Source organism: Rhinatrema bivittatum, chromosome 8, assembly GCF_901001135.1.
Source record: "Rhinatrema bivittatum chromosome 8, aRhiBiv1.1, whole genome shotgun sequence".
Lineage (NCBI taxonomy): Eukaryota > Metazoa > Chordata > Amphibia > Gymnophiona > Rhinatrematidae > Rhinatrema > Rhinatrema bivittatum.
Genome location: NC_042622.1, coordinates 148,846,176 through 148,864,662, shown reverse-complemented (window position 1 = coordinate 148,864,662; position 18,487 = coordinate 148,846,176). Strand labels below are relative to the sequence as shown.

The following is an 18,487-nucleotide window of genomic DNA, read 5'->3' as shown; positions in this document are numbered from 1 at the left end:
ATTTGGAGAAGCAGGCTTCTGATTGGTGGAAAGATAGGTTCAGCGCTGGACTGGAGGTTTAAAATCCAGACAGTTGCCAGACATTTTAACCCTCAACACTTCTTTGAATTTCTGTACTGTCCAGCGAAAATCCGGACAGTTGGCAACCCTACCTCCACAGCTCTTCATAGCCCACAGCCCCCACTTGCCCTCCCTAACTCCTAGCTTGAGCCTGAACACTTCAATGTCACAGAAACAGAAGTACAGACAGTATAACCTGCACATTAGTTTTATAGCAGAAATATGGAGATTTGTATTTATGTTATTTTGAAATGTTCTATTTTATTGATTTTATTTCTTGGTTTTATACTTGTTGTATTAGTTTATTGTATTATGCCATTTCAATTGTGAGTGTAAAATTGTAAACCTAGAATTTTAGATGGGCAGTCTATAAATTTAAACAAACTAAAATAAATAGACTTCATGGATACATGTACACTTTTAGCTTTTGGGGCACACCCATTCTTATCTATAGTAGTATTTTGCTTGCTGTCTGAGAGAATAGTTATATTATTTGCTTTTATTTACACAACAATGACATTAATGATATTTATGCTCATTTTGGTTGTTATTTTGGGATGTCCAACACAATATGTTTAGGTGTAGAGAAGGTACAGAACAAGTGGTCCCACATGTGAGAGAGAATAATGTACAAAGTGGCAGTTAGTAGTAGTAAGTGGAAAAGACAAAGACTCCACCATTTTCAGAGAATACACACAGTAGTTTTTTCATGATAAGTTATTTTGGCAAAACTTCAGGAGAGCAGGGAAATAATGAAAACAGTTCAGCACATGTCCAGAAACAGGGATAAGATCCTGACACACATGAGGATGGACAGACTTCTGCTGAGAGCTGAACCGAGAGAGGTTAGCAAGAAAAGTTTCTGCAATGACCCAGAGTGCCTGATATCGCTAAAAGCCCACTCTTGTGATAATGCTTATAACCATTGACTGGAGAGATGGGGGCGCTCATCCAGGAAAGTGGTAGTTTCTGCTAGGCATGTATATGTGTATATATATATATATATATATATATATATATATATATATATACATACACACACATACATATACACGAGGGTAAGTCAGTAAGTAAGTCACAAATCTCTCTACTAAGGTAATAAAACATATCTGTAATGTTGTCATATTCCATAGATGGCAGCACCTTAGAAGTGCTTATGTACATAAATAGTTATTTAAACTGTGCATGCGCAGGGGCTGGGTACACAAGGAAAATGGCTGCCGTGTTGACAGATTGTACGGTCGAAGAACAATGTGCTGTTGTCCGATTTTTATGGGCTAAGGGCTTAGTGGCAAAAGACATTCATAAAGAAATGTATCCAGTATATGGAGAGAAATGTCTCTCGCGTAAAGCAATTTATAACTGGACCGATAAATTTGCACAAAGACGTGCCAACATGAACGACGAAACCAGACCTGGTCGACCTGTAGAGATTGCGACAGAGGCAACTGTGAAGCAGGTTGAAGAGATGGTTCGCGCTAACCGGAGGGTAACAATTGACGAAGTTGCCAAAGAAATTGGGTGTTCTCACGGATTAGCATATTCCTTAGTGCACGATGCATTGAACTTTCGCAAAGTCTGTGCAAGATGGGTTCCCAAACAGCTGACCGAAGACAATAAGAACAACCGGATGGGTGTCTGTTTGGAAAATCTCTGCCGTTATGCAAACGAAGGTGAATCAATGATGGCACGTATTGTTACTGGTGACGAGTCGTGGGTGCACCACTATCAACCAGAAGCAAAACGCGATTCCATGAAGTGGAAGCATCCACTATCACAGACACCGTGAAAGTTCAAGCTTGTGCCTTCTGCAGGAAAGGTGATGTTGACTGTGTTTTGGGACCAAGATGGGATACTCTTAACCAGTTTTCAGAAGCGTGGTGAATCTGTTAATTCGGCTTCCTACTGTGCTACTCTATTAAAGCTTAAAGGAGCTATTCGTAGAAAATGCCCAGATCTGGAAAAAAGAGGAGTGCTGATTCTTCACGATAATGCCAGACCACACACTTCGAATGAGACTCGTCAGACAATTGCGAACCTGCACTGGGAAGTTCTTGAACATCCACTATACAGTCCGGATTTGGCACCCAGCGATTTTCACTTGTTTGGCAAACTGAAAAGCCATCTCGGTGGTAAACATTTCACCAGCGATGAAGAAGTGGAACAAGAGGTGAAGCGCGGTTACGATGCCAGCCAAAATACTTTTATGCAGAAGGTTTTGACAGACTTTTCAAATGCTGGGACACATGTATAAATGTTCACGGCGATTACGCTGAAAAGTAGTTGGTTTTTCCAGAAAAACTGTTTGTGACTATATTCTGTATATTTCACAGTAAATAATTTATCTTTTGCATTTAAATAAATTTCATGAATATTAATCCCATGTATGTTTGTGACTTACTTACTGACTTACCCTTGTATATATATTTATATATTTCCCTATTAGTTGGGGAAACATATTTACCTTTATTGGGGAGATATAAATACACACACACACACATATATATATATATATATATCCTGTTTTGTTTATATTATCACAGGTGTTCTTATAAGCATCTGTTTTGTGCATATAGTATACAAAGAATATAGCTTTTCATAGTTTCACATAAGATGTAGTCAGGTGTCATTATTTTGTTAGCGTGTTTATGTGAACCAGACTACAAGACAATAACCTCAATCCTTCCACTCACTACAATGTGCCCCTGCGCTTGTGGGTGTGGAGGCCTGTGCGAGTCTGCTTACATATGTGCAAACGTTTGTGTGCTTATGTGTGAGCCTTTGTCTGCCTTTGTTTGTGTGTGTGTGAGGGGGATCCTGTGTGTCTGTATGCCTCTGGGAGCCGGCTTTCCAGATGGAGCAGATTGTCTTTGCACCATTCACTGTTCCAGGCATCACTTCGTAGCCAAATACAGACTAACTTTTTATTTGTTTATAAATGCCATGACACTTGTATCAGATAGTTATCCAGATGTTTACAATTGGTTTTTTTTTTAAATAATATATTCTCTTGTACTTATTTTGGATAAAGACTGACTGACAACACAAGCCTTATATATGCACATACACACACACACACATATATATATATATATATATATATATCTCAAGAAGATAGGAGATGATTGCAGAAAAAGAGTGAGTCTACCCCGCAAGTTTATTTTATTTTAATTTGTTACATTTTTTAGGGTAGTAATGTCATTTTTCCATCGTTTAACCCAGGAGTGTACTAACAGCAATGAGCGATCGGCTCCTCCCCAACAGCTATGCAACAGCGGTGGCAGCTGCAGCAGAAATGAGAGGCTCCAAAGCTGCCAGCAAAACAAAGAGAGGAGGCCTGCCTTCAGTATGTGTATGTATATGAATGGGAGTTTGTGTGTATGTGAGAATGGGTGCCTGCCTGGAGGACTGTGTGTGAGAGAGAATGAGTGCCTGCCTGGGAGTCTGTGTGTAAGGGAGAATGAGTGCCTGCCTAGGGTTCTGTGTGTCTGTGTGAGAGAGAATGAATGCCTGTCTGGGGTGGTGTCTATGTGTATGTTTGTATGTTGTGAAAGAGAATGAGTGCCTGCCTGTGTGTGTATGATGAAGAATGGGTGCCTGCCTGGGGGTCAGTCTGTATGTGAGAATGAATGGGTGCCTGCCTGGTGGTCTTTGTGGATGAGAGCCTGTGTGTGTATGAGGGAAATCTGGGGAGGTAAGAACTTTTGTGTGCATGGGGGGAGGGGGGGCAGAGACACTTAGAGCCTGTGTATGAGAATCTGTGGGTATGTATGAAAGCATTATGTATGTGTGAGAGAGAATGAACATGCGAGTGTGTGAGCGAGAAATGTTATGCGCCAAACACGCTTATGGCGCTTCTCCATGGGTACAAGAACACTATACTTAGATTTTGTAGAAAATATAATTTTTTATTGAGCAATATAAGGATTCTTGGGAGCTGCTGGCTGCCAGTTCTCTGACAACCTGACCAACCAATCTCTCATCTGTATACTTGAACTGATCCTTTTTTTTTTTTTAATCATTCTTTTTATTAAGTTTAACAAAAACAATCATAAAATCAAGACACAGCTGTATACAATTGTCATCTCAGGTCATTGAGCTACATTCCCCACCCCCATCCCCCACTCTTACCCCCCCTTGGCTCCACCTTCCCTCCCCAACTATCTGAATACTGAAGTCAAGAGGCCACTGATTACACATGCAAGATTGTCAGAATGGAAATACACAATAAAGTCACATCTCAAGGAACTCATGTGGGCTGATGAGGGTGTTATTGTTCAGAGAGGTCTTGGAACTGACCTTGCCTGTCTTTGGATAACTGTTGTATAAAAGATCCCCAAATTTTCATGAAGGCCCCTGTCCTTCGAGGTGATGATAACAGCCATGTACGATAATGCAGTTGTAGCAATATGAACATCTCGGAGTACCAGAAGTCTGTTGTCAGTGTAGTTTGTTGAATCCAATGGGTTAGTATACATTTTCTCGCTTGACCCACTGCTTTAAAGACCAGCAGACCATTCCGCTCTCCAGTCCTCGCCTGCCTCTCCCACTCCCATAACAGCCATGGCGGCAGTAATGGGTTCTAGTCCCCCCCACCCTCCAGGTCATATGATAACTCACTTTAGTCCAAAATTCCTGTATTTGAGGACAAGTCCAAAGTCCGTGTGCGAATGCTGCTGGTGATTCAGCACACTTTGGACATGCAGGGCTGGAGGCTGTACGCATCTGATACGCTCGCAGGGGTGAGATCATGACTCTGTGTACAATACGTAAAAATGGTTCACAACCCTTAGCAGTGGCATAGCTTTGTAAAATATTTGGATCGCCTCTAATAGGTCATCCACCTCTATACTGATCCTTCTTTTATAGTTAAAATACAATACAGTACTAGGTCAGAAATTCTTAAGTTGCTTGACCACCTCGAGTATCATTTACATAATTTATCATGCTGTTGACATGACAACCTATCTCTAAATTATCCTGACCAGTTCTCCAAGTTGGGGCCCATTTACCATCACTCTTTAGATAGTCCTTTGTTCTCTTAAAATCTTGCTGCTCAGGGCAATCATTATATCTTAGGCTGTGTTTACAGATGCCCCTGTAATCGACATTCTAGCCTGTGATTCTGACCTTTGCCTTCTGCTCTTGACCCTATAATTAGTCATCACAAATTGTCGCCAGCTTCAACTGCTGTCCAGGGGTCCTTGGAATTCCTCCAGGTCAGGCTCAGTTGGGCATTTAAGGCCAGATTTTCAAAGGGTTACATGTGCCAGGCCTATTTTCTAAAGGATCGGCGATGTGCGTAAAGCCCTGGGACGCATGTAAGTCCTAGGGCTTGCAAAAAGGGGCGGTCCAGGGCAGGGACGGGGCCAGAGGCCTCTGCATGGCAGCTGTGCCGGGGATCGCACGCTGGCAGCTGGCCGGCTGAAGTAAGTTTTACGACAAGAAAAAAAATAAAAAGGTAGGGGGGGAGGGAACGGGGGAAGGCAGCGTGGCGCGGTGCACCCCCCAGGGGTGGACAGCAGGGGCTTTTTATCCTCATTAGTTTTAATTATTGGGTGTTGATATGTGTGCTGTTTTGAAATATTTTATTGGTGCTTTTGAAATTTAAAAAAGTGTATATGACTAATAGATATTGTTCTATTTGTCAGTAGTTTTGAAATATTTATTCTTTTATTGGTATGATTCTACTATTCTAATTGATGCTTTATGTTTCTTGCTTTTTTGGTTTATGACGAATGGTGGTTCTGTTTTTGTTACACTGTAGGCAGAGTCTGGCTTCTTGGGGTTTCCAGTTCAGTTTTTCTCTGCATATTGCTGGTCCTAATTTGTGATCCTTTAGTCTATATTTGGTGAGGCTCTGTCTCTGCTCTGTGCATGTGACCATGATGAGAGATTCTGCTAGCATGCAGTGTTTGTGAGGGGATCTATAGCAATTGGGTTTGTTTTGTTTCCTAGTAGATGATGTATTGGTATTCTGGGACTCAGTGTGATAGTTACAGTGCTGCTTTTTCACAGGTAGGGTTCTTTTTTGCACTCTCGGTGTTATTACTTTTATGTTATGATAAGGTTGCAGAATACATTTTTACAGTGTATCTGGGTGTAGAAGGAGTTTGTGCTGCTATTACTGTGAGATGCCCATCTGGATGTGGTGTGGTTTCTGCTTCTCTGAAATTTTGAGCTTCTGGATTACAGCATGATTGCCCGCTATTTGGCAAACGGCTCAACAGCTGATTGGTTGGTGAGAAACTTTGACATACAACACAAATATATACACGATGTAACCCAACTTTGGTGGGTGGGGGGGGGGGGGGGGCAGGCGAGGCTTAAAATGTTTTCCCACCCCTGTTTTAGGCATTAAAGAGCCTCTGTGATGATGAAGCCGATATGTTTGTGTATATCTGGGAAATGTATGTATCTTCAGAAGGGGTGATGCACAGAGAATTGCAATTCAAAATTTTAAATCGGCTGGATTAGTCCCCATACCGGGCATTTCGGGGTATGAGGAATAATACGTAGCAATTGTCCTAAGTGTGGCCATCTGGATGCAACCTTGAGTCACTCTTTGTGGGAGTGCCCTGTGATTCAAACCTTCTGGGAGGCAATGTTTTCTGTGATGAGCAATGGTGATCAGGCACGCCGAAAAGCTCTGCTGAGGTATGTGTTTTGGGGAAAAGATTGGCCTCCATACACTCAGGCAAAGCCGGAGAATTGTTGGGGTATAAAAGCCGCTTGGTGGGGAAGCAATGGGTGGGAGAGATTGCGCCAAAGATGATTACTTGGCATATAAAATTGGTTACCGTGAAGTGCTTGGAATCAGTCTGTTAAGACCAAACCAGCTAATAAGGGGAAGGGGTTTTTTTTTTGGGCTGTCTGGAAACCATTTATACAATCTCTACCCCTCGATACTCAACGCTTTGCCTTTTGCAATGTACTCTTGGAGGATACAGTATAATATATGTAATTTTCACTGAGATTTGGCAAGGGGAGGTGTTTGACCTGCTTATTAAAAGTGTTAATGGAGAGTGTACCAGTCTTAAATGAGACACAATGTTTATTGGGAAAGATTATTAAATTAGAAGACTTGGAAGGGGAGGGGTTACTGGGGAGCCTTGATATGTCTAATGTATATTTGAGCATCACCGTGTACTCTTATGTATCCCCCTGCAGCGGAGTTTGAGTTTGGAGATTTGTTCAATAAAAATCTTATGGTAAAAAAAAAAAGCCTGCGATTATCCCATACCCTTTGGAATGCCATTACAGTTCTGGTCTTCATTGCTTTTTGGGGGAGGGCATTCCATGCATCCACCACACTTTTCATGCAAAAGTATTGCCTGACCTAATTCCTTGGAATTTCATGTCATGACTTCCACTAGGTCTCCAGCTTTCTTTTTATCAGAAAAGTTTGATTTGGGTGCATTATTAATACCTTTCAGGAATTTAAACATCTATCTTATATGGCCCTTAGATCCAAGGTATACCGATGTAGGGCCTTCAGTGCAGACCCCACCCCAGTTTTGGTTGCCTTTCATTGGACAGTTTTCAGCTTGTCCCTATCCTTTTCAAGATATAATCTCCAGCACTAGACCCAATACTTTTGGTAAGGCCTTACTAAAGACCTATACAGAGGCACCATTGCCTCCTTTATTCTGTCAGTAATGCCTGTCTCGATGCAGCCTAGCATTGCTCTGTTCTTAGGCACCACTATGCCACATTGCTTCACTACCATCTTATTGTGTGCCACATCACTCAGATCTCTCTCTCATTCCATGCACATCAGTCTTTCACTTCCTCACCATATACAGTTCCTTTGGATTTCGGCACTGCACATACATGACTCTCCACTTCCTGGCATTGTATCCCAACTGCCAAATCTTCATCCACTCCTTTGAGCTTTCTTATAATCACTTCTCATTTTCTCCTCCTTCAGGTGTGTTCACTCTGTTGCAGATCTTAGTGTCATCCACAAAAAGACAAGACAAAACTTTTCATTCTAAACCTTCCCCCGTGTTGCTCACAAATATATTGAATAGAACAGCCCCAGCACTGATCCTTGAGGCACTCTATTTATCTCTCCTCTCCCTTCAGAGTAGGTTCCATTAACCACCCCTTGCTGTCAGTCAACCAATGTGTAATGCATGCCACTGGATTGTAGATAGAGACTATACTCAAGGAAAGGATCATGACCTATCGATTTTACCACCACTGAGATAAGGCTAATGGGCCTGGGGTTTCCAGCTTCTTCTCTTCTACCATTTTTGAGAAGCAGGGCCACAGTACCTGACCGTAATCTGATTTGAAGTGCCAGAAAGCAGAATATAAATAAAACAGCTGCCCTTCTCCAACGTTTTAGCACCATTCCCATTTGCAAGGATCTATTAAACAAGTCTTTCAGCAGACCCACCAGCATCTCTGAGCACCTCTTAATATCCTGGGATGCAGCGCACATCAGGGTCCATGGCCTTGTTCATTTTCAGTTTTGCTAGTTCCACCCAAACACTCTCCTCTATAAATGGGGATATTTCTACCCCACTCCCATCCATACTCTTGCCAATCAGCAAAAAATCCTCCTCAAAGGTCCTCTTTAATGAATGCCAAACTGAAGGATTTGTTTAGTAGTCTGCTTTTTTTTTTCTTATCTTTCTCTACACACTGACCCTCCTCTTCTTTCAATCTTAGAATACTACCTCTGGCCTTCCTCCTTTATCGCATATATCTGAAAATCATTCCCCTCTCACTTTACCTCTCTGACAATCCTTTCTTCCGCATGAGCTTCCTGATTTCTTTTCTAGTCTTTTTCTCTTTCAGCTGCAGTGTTCTTTTTCAGATCTTTTGTACTTTTGAATATTGATTTTTTTTTACTTTTTTCAGCCACCTCTTTCAATAACCATAGTGGTTTGCTTATTACCTTTATTTACTTTTCTTACATAAAAATGTTTTTGCTTTTATTATAGCTCCTTTTAATTAGGCTCACTGTTGTTCCACTTTACCCATTTATTCCAGGCTTTTAGCTCCTCCTCAAGATACTTCCCCATTTTAACAAAGTCTGTTTTTGAAATCCAGAGCTTTGATCTTCATGCGAGTTCTCCCCTTCTCAGCTGCTATATCAAACCATGTCATCTGATAACTAATGCTCAGGTGGTCACCTACACGGACATTAGAAATACGAGAAATTGCGAGGACCAAGTCCAGTATTACTCATCGCATCATGGATTCCATCACCATTTGTCTACACTGTATCCACAATCTCACTTCTTACAGATCATGCAGCAGAGATATTTCAAACCACATCTAGTATATTTAAATCTCCAATTAGCAATACTTTTCTTTTCCTGTTTTGGATGTCTTCAGGCAGATCGCTGTCCGGTTCTTCTGTTTGATTCAGAGGCCTATAGGCCACACCAATGGAAGTGCCATCTTTGTTTCTATGCACATGGTTAATGTGACTCCAACATTGCTCTAAGCTTCAATGGCAAGAGGAAATGTGGAAAAAAGGATTTGCATTCACAAAACAGCGGGGAGTAGCTTGCTTATTATGGCGGTTACTACTCCAAACCAAATAAGCCTGATACTTCACTTTCAATGCATATCCAGCATAACTCTCTGCTTCAACGGCAGGGGGAATAAAGAAAAGTGGATCTATATACAGACAACAACCAAAAGGACTGAATTACATAGTCTGGGTAAACAAATAAGCATGGGTGTAGCTTGCTTATTGCGGCGGTTACTACCCCTAATTAAGCTAGATATTTCACTTAGATGCAGTTCCAACACTGCTCTCTACATTAATGGTGGGGGTGGAAGGGAAATAGAACCAAAAGGTTACTAAGAGCCAAGAGAAACAGATAAGTATGAGAAAAAAAAAAGTGTGAAGCTTGCTGGGCAGACTGGATGGGCCGTTTGGTCTTCTGCTGCCGTCATTTCTATGTTTCTATGTTTAAAAAAAAAAAAAAAAAAAGGACAACCTACAGCTCTTCCTCCTTTCCCTGGGGCCCCTGCCTTTTCGTTACTAAAATATTGATTTTGACAGATAGAGCTACACCTCCCCCTTTTTTGGCCTCTCTAGCCTTCCTGACCATGCTCCTGAGATAGCACACCCCATTCATGAGACCCACTGATCTGTGTCTCTGGGGCTGATATAATAAAATCTGTGCTAAAATTAGAGTTACATGTTAGTGTGGGTTTCAATTAATGCAGGTGATACCAAAAAAAAAGCTGTCCTCATGGGATGCAGGAAAATGTCATGCAAATAGACCAGGAGTAAAAAAAAAAAGAAAAAAACAAACCACCACACACAAACAAGTTACCCGATCACCCCCGTGGAACCGATCTGGCTGGGCCAGCCTGCCAAGTCTTTTCCTCTCCAGCTTGCCAATCCCCTCTCTCACATAAAAATGAAGTCTGACTCAGCAGGTCAGGGACAGACCTCACAGCAACCACCACCCCCCCACCACCTTAAAATGCAGTCAGTTTGGCAGGGCTGGGTCCAGGTCAGTCCTCCTTACAGCTTACTTTTCCTCTCCTTAAAAAGTTATATTGGGCCTTCTCAAACTCCCATGCCCTCCAAATCCCTCCTCCATACCCCAAAACCCTCATCTGGGAACCTCTGCCCCAGAAGACCTATCCTCCTCCAGCAGGGCTGCTTTCTCAGTGGCAACAGATTTGTCTCTCCACTGTCACAGGTCACTGAAAGGCCCAATTCCCCTTTCAGAATTAAGAAAGGACAGCCTTCTGAATGAGAATTGGTCCTTTCACTGCTAACGGACAGTGGAGGGACCAATCAGCAGACAGTGAAGAAGTGAATACATTAAATTATCGTGGTGGGGGTGTTCCGGGGGCAGGCAGTAGGCAGAATTAGCTGCATAAATTAATCGACCAACTCTGATATTCAGAGCTGGTTAACTTATACCGCTAATTCTAGTTGTGCCACTAATCTGTTGTAAAGTTAGCCAGATAAACTTATCCAGCTAACTTTAAGATCAGTTTGCTATACAAGAAAAAAAAAATATATATATACTGTTGCACCACCAGTTTGCCCTACCATCTGCTAGAGGCAGAAAATACTGGATTCTTCCTGGGCTGCACCACTTATGCATGGTGTGGTGGCACTAGAAAAAAATCAGTGTGCTCTGCTTCCACCTGCTGGACTGGATTGGTATAGCAGAAAATGGAACTTATTTTTTTTTACATTTTCTAATGCAAGTAAATAAATAAATAAATAAAAGATTGTGTGTCAGTGAACAAAGTAAATAAATACTTTGCTGAATGGAATACTCCTTTTTGGATCCTTCTCGACCTCACTGAATTTGAGAGGGTGCCCACATGTTGGAACATGTTTAGAGGCAGTCTAAAGAACAACTTCCTCCATTTCAACCCGATACTCCTGAACATCAACCCTGTGGGAGTTGTATGTGCACAATTTTTGATCAAGTTGTGTTACAGAACTTGGCAGATGTCTCATGCAATTTACATTATTAAAATGTCTTTGTGAAAAATTCTGTGGGAAAAACTATTCACACAGTTTGTAACAGAGTGATTGAACATCATAACTGCCTCAGACAAGCAAGAATGACAGCTCTCGAATTCAGCTGAGTCTTCATTTACTTTGTTCCCAGGATGCAAGTAAAAAAAAAAACCCAAACAAACCTATTTTCAATTTGGTTACTTGTTGACACTTTCCCCAAAGTTGGAGCAATGTGAATGAAAGTTCAGGGTGTCTTCAGAAGACCAAAGTGTTGTCTAAGACTTTTTCCCCAGCTTGCTGACACCCCTTGATATTCATTATATGTGGAGATTGGTGCCTTAATTGTTAACTGTCCCTTGTTGCTAATCTGATTTGTAATATACCCATACAAATTGCACAGAAGTACTAATTATGCTAAATTTTTTGTAGATGTCATTAGCTACTCTGACCTGAGGAGAATTGCATGCATATATAAATAAGAGAGCCAGACCTGTACAATGACATGAAGCCTGGCTGATGTACTTTTCCCAATATTATCCAGAGCCATACTCTGATTATATAAAAAACAGATTTACTTTAGTAATCATTTTCAACACTTGATCTTTACAAAGGTAATTTTTTACCTCTAAATTAACCTGACCTATTAACAAGCAATGGCACTTCCTGCACCATATGCTGTGCATGGTTTACATTCGTAGATGTACACTCTGGCATTTAGGTTAGTTGTGCCACTCCCATCTCATGGCTGCTTGGTTTACAATGAAAAAGATTATTTTTGTATGCTTCCTGTAGAGGGAAATTAAAATGCAAAGTGTGGAATGTCTTTTGCTGATATCTTTATACACTGACATACCACAGGAGCTGTCTGTGACAAGATCAGGTACAGAAACTGCACAATAAAAACTAGACTAGGAAGCTCAGGATGTGCTATAATTGCCAAAACAGTGGCATGCATTTTGCCACCCTGTACAAACCTTCAACTCTGTCCAGAGGGTTCTGCTGTCAAATCCAGGCAGCTCTCACTCCTTCCCTGCCACATCTATGAACACAGTTTGAACTGAGGCACAGACCCAAGCTAGGAGGCATAACACAACTATACACGAGGGCACCTAAAGAGATCACCACTAGAGGAAGACTAATACCAGAGCACATTCTGAGTTTCCTCATCCAGCGCTGTCCTGAAGTAATAGACCGACAAAGTGACTTGTCCCCATGGAGCTGAGGCAGATCCGAGCTGGAAGTTACTGAGCAGAGAAGCGTATCGTGAAGTGAATTGTTTCTACACAGTGACTTTCCCCCAGAAGGAACACTAGGTTAGTCTCTTCCTTCATCATGATCTGTGTAAACCAGGGCTTCCCAAACCTGTGACCTCACAGTCACTCAGGTTTTCAGCATATCCACAATGACTATGCATGAGATAAATGTGCAAGCCACAGACACTCAGTATATGCAAATTTTTCAGGCATAGTCATTGTGGATATCCTGAAAACCCGACTGGCTGTGGGATCCCCAGGACTGTTTTAGGATGCCCTGGTGTAAACTAAAGTACAGATTTTTCACTGGTATAAGAGAAGCAGAAATAAAATTGTGTCTTTTATCAATAATAAATTTAGTTTTTAGCATTAAATCATGCGGCTGCACGAGTGAACTAAAAAAGTGTTCATTATAGAAAGTTTCTTTCCAACGGCAAAATACAAGTTAAATGTTTTAGAAAAGCCAAAAGGCCTGCAGAAGTTTTCACAGCATTTAATTCCTTAGATTTCTGTCATAAATACAAGCAGCTTAACTTCCAAGATTCCAGCTGGCTTATCAAATTCCAAGTCCAGTTAGAAATTATGAAAACAGGACTGTCAAAATGGCTGGGAGAAATCCAAGCTGTAATGACATTGTGTTTATGTATAAAGTTGGCAAAAAGATTTTCAATGTTCTATTCCTATAAAATGTAAACAAAGTCCATTACAAACAGTCCTCAGTTTAGCTTAATTTTCTTTCTACAGGTCTTTAAACAACCATCAGGTTCAAAACACAGATGTCCTTTCTGGTTAAAGCAAATTTATCTAAGCCGGGTGGGACTCCCTCTACTCCACCCCTCCCAGTTAACTTAACATTTAGTCAGTTTAGTGAGTACAGTGCTACCCAGTATCCCCAAGGGGTAGATTTACAAACTGTTCAACCTCAGAAATAAGTTTAGAGAAAAAATATACTCTAGTTCTAAGTTTTTAACAACATTTTCATGGCAGACTATTTGCTTCCTGAAAAGTTTGTAGCATTGATTAATTAGTATTGTTTCATTTGCATATTGCTTTTACCCAAAGCACACAGCTACAAGGGACAGGTACAATGGACTAGGGCAGAGATTCTTCTAAAAGCTAATTTAGTTCTCTCTGAAAGGAAATTTCATTAAGTGCTGGACTCTGCATCTTAGGCTGGAATTCAGCCTTGACAGTAGGATGAATGCATTTACGCTTGTGTAAACAGTATCAGAATCTATTTCACACAGCAGTCTGTCAGTTCTGAAACATGGCAAGATCAGGAGTTGAGTGCCCTTTACCACCACGGTGAAACACTGTCTGTACTGGCTCAGAGGGCAAAGCATCCTCTCTACTGAGGCACCAGTACCACCCCAGTGCTCCCTGGAGGCCTCCCATCCATACTCATCCTTGCTAACAATTTCAAATATCCCCAGTGTCCGTGGCCACGCTTTCACCTGACATCTATTCTCAGGTTTTAGGCTAGGTGGAAATGTTTCCAGCCAATGTGCACAGCTGCTTTACCATCATTCTGAAGGTAGCTGAAGGCACTCAGAGATTCAGTCACCTTCAGAGCTCTCCAGTTAAGCTTTGCCTGTTGAGCTCTCATTGTCAATCTAAAAAGACGTAGGTTTTAAATTTCTTGCAGGCCTTGAGTTCTTAAGTCCTACGTAACTAGTTTATCTTGTCTGCTGGCGTTATCTTCACATTTATCCATAATCCAAAGAACGTCATCCAAAATAGATGGCCCCAGATCCACATGTAGGGAGAGCAGAGAGCCAGCATGGGACAGGAAGGGCTCATTAAGGTTTTCCTCAGTGGGAAAGCCATTCTGGGAGCCAGATGACAGTTGCTCATCCACCTTGAAGCTTTGGGCTTCTTGCCCGGCAGTCTTAAGGATGGTGGATAAAGCTGTTTCACCCACCTTTTGGTGCCCTCTCATGTCCTCTTCTGGCTGGATGGGCAGCGGCAATGGGACTTTGTCATCCAGGTGAAGCCGGGGAGGTTTTGGCGGTGCTTGGGTGGCAGGTAACATAAGGGCCTGAGGCCCACCAATGACAGGCAACGAAATGGCATTCTTCAGCAAGGGAGATGGCTTCTCGGCTACTGCTTGGTCATGGCTGCAGACAGTGGCAGTCCTTGAAAATTCAAATGGTGTCTCATACTGACTGCCTCTTTCAGAGTCCAGACTCCCCTGTGTTCTGGGTAACAGGTGGAATTTCCCTTGCAAGAAGGACAGGTCTCCAAACATGTCACTCTCACCTCCACTGCCGATGTGAATGGTGTGCCTGAAGTCACCCAGGGGAGGGCTGATCATGTCAGATGACAGGATGTCCCTTAATTTCTCTCTCTTGCCCTTTCTGCTGCCTCGTTTCAAATAGATTGGCACTTTGGAGGACATGTCAGCATTCAAATTCTGTCAGCCTATGTACAGAAAATAAAGACAGGATCTTACTGCAGTGTAAGTCAAAATTAAACCAATCCAAATACCAAGACAACTAAGGGCCTGATTTTAAAAAGCATTTGCACACTTAAAATTGTGTTTTACACATGTAAATGTACTTTCCCCCTGTAAGTGGGCTTTTGAAAATTGCTATTATATGTCACTGAATTGTCTCTAGGATACTCACATGCAAGTGCAATTTACACACAAATGGCTTTTTAAAATTGCTACGATATGTTTTATTTACACGTGTAACTCCTTTTAAAATTACCTCCTTAATATTTCAAGGAGAAAGAAAAAAAAAAATGAGCCCATAAAATGGAATTTATACTTTCTAGAAGTCGGCTGAAACTTTCAAATTCCAAATAGTTCTGTGTTTTAGCAGCTTAATGAAGAAAAGCTGAAAACAAGTTGCACAAGAATGACGGAGCTGTGCAGGCCAAAACTGAAGCAGAAGTAAACACTTTCAGAGGAGTGAAGCTGTTTTTTATTAGCAGTCTCCACAGAGATGGTGCTCGCAGTCTCTGCCAACCACTCCTTGCACTGTTCCACATAATCTGAAGAGAACAGAACACAGAAATTAGACTCTTGGTAAGATTTATCAACACCACCTTGCAGCATATCACGAGCTGACAAAATGCAGTTGATTCCCACCAATTTAAATTTGGTTTTACTTTTTTTTTTTTTAATGAAGAGCACAGTATTCCCATCTCCTTACTGCTGGTCCCTGAGCAATCTTCAACAAACTGTGTTAATTAGATTCTTTAATGAACATGATTAAAGACTATAGATCAAGCACAGCTGAATATTTCTGATTTATTAGGACTATCAATTGAGGATCCAGTCACTACAAGAGGAGTTCTATTTGTGACCTTTGCTTTTGTTACAGAAAAAAAATAATGTGATGAGAATGTTCTTCCGTAAAAGATCTGAAAAATATTATGGCTAACAAAATATGGTTATTCCCAGATATTACTCTGTCGACACAGGGGAGAAGGACAAAGTTTATGGATATGAGGATGGAAGCTTTAACTATCTGTTCAAAATTTGTCATTCACTACCCATGGAAATGTGTAGTAAAATTTCAAAATTTAGTTTGTTTGTTTTTTTGACCATCCCAATTTTGTTTTGTTTTTTTTATTGACTCACATATAACAGCGGCTACAACAGTACAGAAGGCATAAGTAGGCATTCTCTCGGCCGCCATCATTTCTTTTTTCATTTTTTTCGCCTAAGATTTGTTCGCTCTGAAATTTGTTTAGTAACCTGCCCCCTTAATTTCTTATTATAAAGATGGTATGAACATGGTATTATTGCCGATTGTATTATGTTTGCCTGAGATTATTGCAAATGTTAAATGAACCATCTGATTTTCCATTCACAATGTTATTTTGTGTAAATGATCTATAGTCTTTTTTTTAATTGCATTTTAAATTATGTTTTAATAGAAAAAAAAATGTTAAAGGTTTTCACAGATAGTCATTAAAAATGTTAGTGGCTTGGCAAATGAAGGGCTGAAATGGAGCCAGCTGAGACAGCATCCAGAAGTCACAATACTAGATTGCATATGTTCCTCACTACAGTGGAGAAATTTAGTCTTACCTGCTAATTACCATTCCTTGAATCCTGCCAGACCAGACCAGACATCCAGGTTTAATGCTCCCCCACCAGCAGATGGAGACAGAAACAGGGTCAGTGGAAGCACTAGACAGCCATGTAGAGTGCTGGGAGCGGCAGCATCTTCTTCCCACCACCAGGAAGGAGAGGACGTCATCGAAACAAACAGGAACAAGCTGCAGAGTTGATGTATGAGACCAAAAGCTGCAGGAGCAGCATTGGCACCCAGGGCCAGGAAACAGAAGTAACAGGAGGAGAATTAGCATGCAGAGCCCAGAAGCAGAAGTACCAGTACACCGAGCCCAGAAACTACAATAGCAGGAGGAGCATTAGTGCAGGCGCACAGGGCCTGGAAACAGCAGAAGGCATCATTGTGTCTGCCCACATGGCTAAAATAAGAAGGGGGGAGGAGCATTGCCCTCCACCCCTTGCAATGGCATGTTGAAAATGGACAGGAGGCAGATCAGCATGATCAGGAGCAGCAGCAGCACAGCCCTATGGCCTCAGGAAACAGGAGCATTCCCAGTGGGCTTCAAGGGTTAGGGAGAAGAGAGAGCATGGGCATATATGCGAGATGGCATGTGTATGTGAAGAGTGTGTGAGCACATGTGAGAGAGCATGTATGCATGAAGAGACTGAGCACATGTCAGTGTGTGTCTCAGAGGATTAGTGAGCAAGCATGTATTTGAGAATGAGGGAGGACTGAGCACACACACACAAGAGGGAGAGACGGCACGCTCCTTACCCATTCCTGCTAATCTACAACAATCTCAGTGCATCTGAAAATCAAAAACGTCCCAGGTATGGAGAGCAGGGAACTTTTAAATCCTAATTAGTTTTAATTATTGGATGTTATTCTGTTCATTAACTGTTTTGAAACACGTATTCTTTTTTAGTAGTATGGTTTTATTAATATTGATGTTTTATATTTTGATTTTGTTTGATGTTTTATTGTTGTATAATTTATGACTACTTGTGTTTTCCAGTTCAGTTTTTGTCTGCATATTTCTATTTATACTTTATGGTCTCTTTATTCTGCATTTGGTGAAGGTCTGTTTGCATGTGTAAATGAAGTGATGTATTCTGTCAGCATGTAATTTTTGGATGGGGATCTGTAACAGCCTGGCCTATAGGCGGTGTGTATTGATGTAATGTTTGCTAACTTTTTATAGGTAGGGTTGTTACTGTAAGTGCTGGCAGTTAGTGCTACATTGGTATGGGAGTTTTAGTGTATTGTAATTGTAATTCAGTTTACTCATGGCTTTGAGTTTCAAGCCCTCACCCAGCATACGTTGCAATAGGCTTAATAATTATACAGGTTCAGAGCGTCTTTTTTGCAGGAATTTCTCTCTGGTTGCTACAACAGCAGTGCATATAAATATAATATAGATGTTGTGGTAGTTTTACTACAGAAGACTGTACTTTCAAAATTCTTTTCATGTAAAATATATTATAAGTACATAATTTTTAAATGTGTATGAGGTGGCAAGGATGGGGGAGCACAAAACTGTAAGGTTTGTCTAAGGCACCTGATACCCTTACAACAGCTCATTACAGAGAACTAGTTTGCTAATATCACCCTACAGAGAGTTATGTAGATATCATCCTACCAATATTCTTTGTCATCAGCTCAACACAACTCCTCCCTATTTC

At 41.2% G+C, this 18,487-nt stretch overlaps 1 protein-coding gene across 6 annotated transcripts in view; it reads right to left on the bottom strand.

The window, feature by feature from the left end:
- Nucleotides 1–13,254: 13,254 nt before the first annotated feature.
- CDC42EP2 (CDC42 effector protein 2) overlaps nt 13,255–18,487 on the bottom strand; it is a 28,335-nt gene continuing 23,102 nt past the window's right edge. For 3 of the 6 annotated variants that reach the window (XM_029611857.1, XM_029611861.1, XM_029611863.1), the window contains one exon: nt 13,255–15,198. In XM_029611857.1, coding sequence (XP_029467717.1) covers nt 14,441–15,175 — 735 coding nt within the window. In that variant the 5' untranslated portion in view covers nt 15,176–15,198 and the 3' untranslated portion in view covers nt 13,255–14,440. Of the gene's footprint in view, nt 15,199–15,488; nt 15,775–18,487 lie in introns of all 6 variants that reach the window. The other 3 variants (XM_029611858.1, XM_029611859.1, XM_029611860.1) reach the window with 3 other exon arrangements.